Below are 5,934 nucleotides of genomic sequence, written 5' to 3'. Positions count from 1 at the left end.
GGGGGCTATGGGGGAAGGAGGAAGGGAGAGGGAAATAGACAGATATATTAGAAGAAAAACCCCCCCAACAAGACTGAGAGTTACAGAGTTAAAGACAAGATATACACGTAGTAGATATAACGCTCAAAAACACTGACATTTCGCGAATGACCCGAACTCGTAGATTTCTTTCTTTTTTTCTTTCTTTTTTTTTTGCAAATGCGGAAATGACTAACATAATAATATGAAGCGTTCGAAGAGTGTTTGCGTTTTGACTTTGGTCCCACCTAAAGGTTTAACCCATAACGAACACCGAATAACGCGAGGACATACAGAAAGCGCCTACACTATTATATATAATGGGCTCTATATTATTGTTATAGTACGCGAGTTATCGATGCATGCTGCATCTAGCGTGCACCAAGTAGTTCGGTGACAGCAGATCTGTCAGCCTACTTAAATTTCACTGTTTGGTAGCTCTCATCCAAAGCTAAAAATAAAATGTATTTTTTAAAATAGAAAGGTTGGTGATCCATCAGGTCAATGAAGAAAGAAGATCATCAGGGGAAAACAAGGTTCTCTTTCATCAACGGATAAGCCAGACTGATACTCATCGTCAGTTTCCACATCTTTTGTCCAAAATTAAACTACAAATTAATTAATTGATTAAAAAAAAAAACAGCTTTTGAACAACAATGCAAGTAAGCGTAGTAATGATTGGAAAGGTCCTGATCCAGACTGTCAGAGTATAAGAACGTATAGGTCCTGATTCACACTCTCTTGACGCTTTCAGTCTTCTTCAACTACAGTCGAACCTGCCCTGACGACCACCTCTCTAAGACGACCACCTGCACAAACGGCCTCTTTTCATTTCCCCCCTTGCATTTTTTTCTATATAATTTAACTGTGTAAAACGGGCACATGTGCAACGCGGCCGCGGCCACAATATTATTTTAACACACAACCCCTATCACACTAAGCAATAACATCTGTCTTAGACGGCCACTTTAGTGACTCCAATACGTTTTGTCTTAAATGTGCATTCGCCCCTGGCGTTGTGGGCGAGCCGTCATAATCCAATCACCTGTCATTGTTGTTAGGTAGTCCCTCCAACCGATCATGTTGCGTAGGCCCCTCCCTCTGTTGACCAATAGGTACCAATTTTCAACTGCTGATGAGGTAAGCGTGTGATCCCCCATACCCCATAAGCCCCGCCCAGAACTCATACACAAATCGTAAATGAGATGAGTGATCACTGTTTACCCAATCTGCGACAAAGTAACAATATGACCTTGCAACAGAAGCGTCGCTCGTTCTCCGAGTGGTAGTGACGAGTGGCGACCCGTGTGTTTGTTTTAACATGGCACTCGGTCTTCCTCTTCAGATACATTTCGTTTTATTGTCACCCTTGCGCAAAATCAGCAACAAAATAAAACTTACAAACAAAATACAAACTACCACCACCACCACCACCACCAACAACAACAACAAAATCAACAACAATACGGTAACTTTTGATTGGGGCCTCAGAATGATGAGAATGGTTTGTTTTCTTCATCTGGATCAGTCCTGGCTAAGACGGTCACCAGTCTTATGCGGCCACTTTTCTCCTTGACAATGGTTGGCCGTCTTACACTCTTACACGGGCGTGACTGTATTTTGAGTAGGCTTCAAAGAGTGAATTTTGTTGTTGCGGTGTTGTTGTTGTTGTTGTTGTTGTTGTTGTTGTTGTTGTTGTTGTTGTTGTTGTTTTGTTTTTTGTTTTTTGTATTTCATCCAGAATACGTAGCGCAAAAGCTGGGCTGTTCGGTGGTTACATGAAAAATACTAGAGTTCACCTCGCGGGCTATTGATTAGGGTCTGTAATTGTAGATTGGCGTTAAATCGGTTATTAGTCTCCAAGTCCAAGCACACTGGCAGTGTTTTAAAATAAGGGCGTTGAATTCATGTCTTTTTACCGATCAGTGGTGATCGCAACGATTACGACGATGACAAAGATGATACAGAGTCAGAGACAACGTCTTTGGTTATACCTTATTCAAATTTTCTTGCTTGCTCAATTAAAGTTTTGCATTTGATTCCCTCTATGATTTCTTACGCGCTTTTATCAATGTGTACACGGGTTGTTGTTTTTTCTCTTTCGATGTACACGTTTACGTTACATTCTCTATCCCTGTCATTGCTAACTTTTTTTCTCTAACGGTGTTGATCCCACCAGGCGACGCAGGGGATGGTCTGAACAAACACAGTGGCATGAAATTCAGCACCTATGACGCGGACAATGACGCCCTGAAGACGGAGATGGGAGGCAGCTGTGCCAAACGTTTCCACGGGGCAGGCTGGTACTACAAATGTTACAGTAGCAATCTTATGGGCAGGTGAGAAACTCAAGTGTTGAAGTGGTATTCTACAGTCTCGTATTACCTCCAGTTGAAGACTTACTACAAAGGTTACAGTAGCAATCGTATGGACAGATGAGACATAAAGAGTTGAAGTGATTTTCTACAGTTTCGTATTACCTTCAGTTGAAGACTTACTGCAGTGCTAGTTTTACAGTAGCAATCTTATGGGCAGGTGAGACAAAATTAAAGTATTGGAGTTATATTCTACAGTTTTGTACCACGCCCAGTTGAAATTGAAGATCTACTACAAGTGTTACAGTACCGTAGCAATCTTATAACTTATGTTTGTTTTGTTTTTGTAAAGTGTTTTACGGCGCTCGCAACTGCATAAGGTCATATGAGCGCGCGGGACACACCTAGTATTTTCAGTTGGTAGGAAATTTTGAAATTTGCCCGGGTGGCGCCGAAGCCTACTCTTATCGAATTTAGACCACCAGGGGATCTTTAACGTGCGCAACTTGCACACGGACCCTCCGAGATTTTTCGCCCTTGTTCGAGAAGGCTAGGTGTAGATCTTTCCTACCAGAAGATCAGGGGTGTTGCTGAAAGACAGCAGTAAGAAAAAGCGAAGGAGTAGCAGTAGAAAGGCTGCAGAAAGAATCAGGAGCCCAGAGGAAGGGGCAAAGGAGGTGAGGGCAGAAAGAGGAGACGAAAGCAGACGACAGAATATTGCAAGAGAGCAGGAAATGAGGTGAAAGGAGACACATTTAGAGAAAAAAAATTTTCGGTCGCTACCCGGATTCGAACCGGGACCTTTTGAATGAGAGGCCAACACCTTAACCTCTAGGCCACGAGAGCCCCCATCTTATAACTTAGAGGCAGTGAGAAGAAGCTAAAATGTTAAAGTAAGTGATATTCTATAGTCGTGTACATGTATTACATTCAGTTGAAGACATGCATAAAAGCTATCACAACAGCGACTCCTTTAGCCTTCTAGTCCTGCAGTCGAGTGATTTGCTCCTTGTGTAATTGAAACAGAGTGCCACAGTATCACATTAGGCCTACTTGTTGTACTTCTACTCATCTACTAGGCAGAGTTACCCCGAGCATTGCATTACATATACGGTATACTCCACCTCGGCAAATTGGTCCAACTATAAAAAGTGCCTATATTAAAAATTAAAGTGGCCGGTGTAATGTGGATCCAAGGAACCGGACGACCTAATAATATAACTGCACAACGTTCCGTTACCTTCCAATTTTGATTTGTACACAATCATCTTCCTCAAGTGTCAGAACTGAAGCAGACATCGATGGCCATGGGTTGTAAATTCATTCTTTGCTCGGACAGACACCTACAACTATAGCTCCCTTATCTTTTCCTGTAACCCATCTTTTTTTTGTTTGTCCATCTCTGCCTTTTTTTTTTACATGACAACAAAAAAATCTCCCTCACTTGACTTCTTTTTGTTCCACGAAATTCTCAACAGACTCGTAAGAACCCACATTTCTGTACCTCTAGTTTATTTTCACTATAATTGTCCAGTTTTTGCAGCCGTGCATAATAATATTAACCACCTTGGGGAGTTAAAAAACCCTGTAGTTTTGTGTCAGTGATATTCTTTTATTCTTCAAGATTGGATTATATTTCAATTATTGAAACTTTCTTCAACCATTGCAATTCTCCGTCTCATTTCGGTGATACAGTTGTCATCGGACGCAATTTTCTAGATTCTAGACGTTTGAACGTTTGGTCTGTTCACCTTTGCTTATGATATTAATATTACAAATTTTAAAATTTACCTCTTGATTTAAAAAAAAATTATAATAAAATTAGATACGTACTGTATATGACCAAATTTCTACCATGCGTTATACGTTCGTTTTCAGTCACAACGACATCGTGAAGTAAATGCAAGAGAAGGTCATGTTCTGATCCTGCAGTTAAAGCTGCAGTCAGCATTATATCTGATGTCCGTTTGTTTGTGTCTTGTTTGTTTTTTTCTTTGATTGAGATTGATACTTTCATCTATATTTGCTAGAGATTGTTTCAATGGGCATCTACTACATGTAGGTCTGTTGACATAACACAGGATTATCGACCTCATCTTTTCATCTTTTTCACTGAGTCACCCCTCAGTTCACACAGGAGCATAGCTGGTCCCCCAACAAAGTTCTAATAATTCACAAATCCTTTCAATCGGTTTAAGTATGGAGTTCTGTTGTGAGCGGCTTTATCAAAAGCCTTGAAATAATCATTGAAATATAAATATAAATAATTCTTTATTTCATTACATCTTTCCCTTTACATTAAGGTGAATGCAACACATTGTCATGAATTACGTACTTCATTTCAGATACTACCAGGGAGGCAAAATACCAGAGAAACTCTACGATGGTATCACGTGGAAGCCTTGGCTTGGTCCCAATTACTCCATGAAAACAGCGGTATTGGCCATTCGGCCACATGGAGCTCAGTGATCAGCGCAACATTTATTGGTCCCCTTCGTCCTTTGCAAATGCACTTTTATTGCTGTAGGCTACCATTGCGCACCCATTTAAAAACGAAAGGAGGCTTAGTTTGTGTTTCAAACAAAATAACAACACATGTATCTTACGTTATAAATGCCAGACATCATACCTCCCTAAAGATAAACTGAAGTCATGAATTAGTAGACCTACAGATATTAATAATATTATGTAAGTTAAGGGCTTATCGAAACAAAAATTCTAACACAGAAATGTCAATTCATGTCAATGAAGAAACAACCTATTTATTCTTCCATTACTGATTTGTTAATTCTGTCTTCTTGTGACAATTGTCTATTCAAAATAGTTTAAAGAAATTTACCATCTTTCACCTTAATGTTTTGTGTGTGTGTGTGTGTGTGTGTGTGTGTGTGTGTGTGTGTGTGTGTGTGTAGAAAGGAAATGCTGGAGTATGCTTTGGGTGTTTTGTAATTTTTGTATCACCCTAGCATAATATTGGCAAGGTGTAGGAGATGAGAGCGGATTTCAGCACAACAGGTTTGGGAAGTCGATTCTGCAAGAGCGGCAGCAGCTGTTCTCGTGAAACATTCTCGAAAGACGGACGTGCTTCGAAGAACTTTTCATATTACATTGTTGTATATTATAAGTCTTTTCTGAATGATATTTACTAACTTCCCATATGGTCTAGTGGTTAGGATTCCTGGCTTTCACCCAGGCGGCCCGGGTTCGATTCCCGGTGTGGGAACTTTTTTTTCTGGCTAAGACTATGCAATTCTCCTTCTCTCTTTATAGTAGATTCTCTCTGGGCTCCTGACTCTTTCTGCAGCCTTTCTACTGCTACTCCCTGGCTCCTTCTTACTGCTGTCTTTCTGCCACACCCCTGATCTTCTTGTGGCAAAGATCTACACCTAGCCTTCTCGGACAAGGGCGAAAAATCTCGGAGGTCCCATGTGGAAGATGCGCACGTTAAACACCACTTGGTGGTCTAAAATCGGTTTATAAGCGTAGGCTTCTGCTGCCACCCGGGCAAATTTCAAAACTTCCTGCCATCTGAAAATGTTTAATGTGTCCCGCGCGCCCGTAATGACCTTGTGCAGTTGCGAGCGACGTAAAGAAATTCCCC

The 5,934-nt window shown here is 40.8% G+C and overlaps 1 protein-coding gene and 1 non-coding gene across 2 annotated transcripts in view; both read left to right on the top strand.

The window, feature by feature from the left end:
- Positions 1 to 5,237, top strand: part of LOC101849539 — a 16,502-nt gene extending 11,265 nt beyond the window's left edge. The window contains exons 5-6 of the mRNA XM_005099672.2: positions 2,198 to 2,357; positions 4,679 to 5,237. Coding sequence (XP_005099729.1) covers positions 2,198 to 2,357; positions 4,679 to 4,802 — 284 coding nt within the window. The 3' untranslated portion in view covers positions 4,803 to 5,237. The remainder of the gene's footprint in view (positions 1 to 2,197; positions 2,358 to 4,678) is intronic.
- Positions 5,238 to 5,484: 247 nt separating this feature from the next.
- On the top strand, positions 5,485 to 5,556 carry TRNAE-UUC. The gene has a single exon. It is a non-coding gene; the product is annotated as a tRNA-Glu (tRNA).
- The last annotated feature ends 378 nt before the right edge of the window (positions 5,557 to 5,934 follow it).

Source organism: Aplysia californica, unplaced genomic scaffold (genome assembly GCF_000002075.1).
Source record: "Aplysia californica isolate F4 #8 unplaced genomic scaffold, AplCal3.0 scaffold00221, whole genome shotgun sequence".
Taxonomy (NCBI): domain Eukaryota; kingdom Metazoa; phylum Mollusca; class Gastropoda; order Aplysiida; family Aplysiidae; genus Aplysia; species Aplysia californica.
The sequence above is the reverse complement of the archived record's forward strand: the minus strand, read 5'-3'. Positions and strand labels throughout refer to the sequence as shown.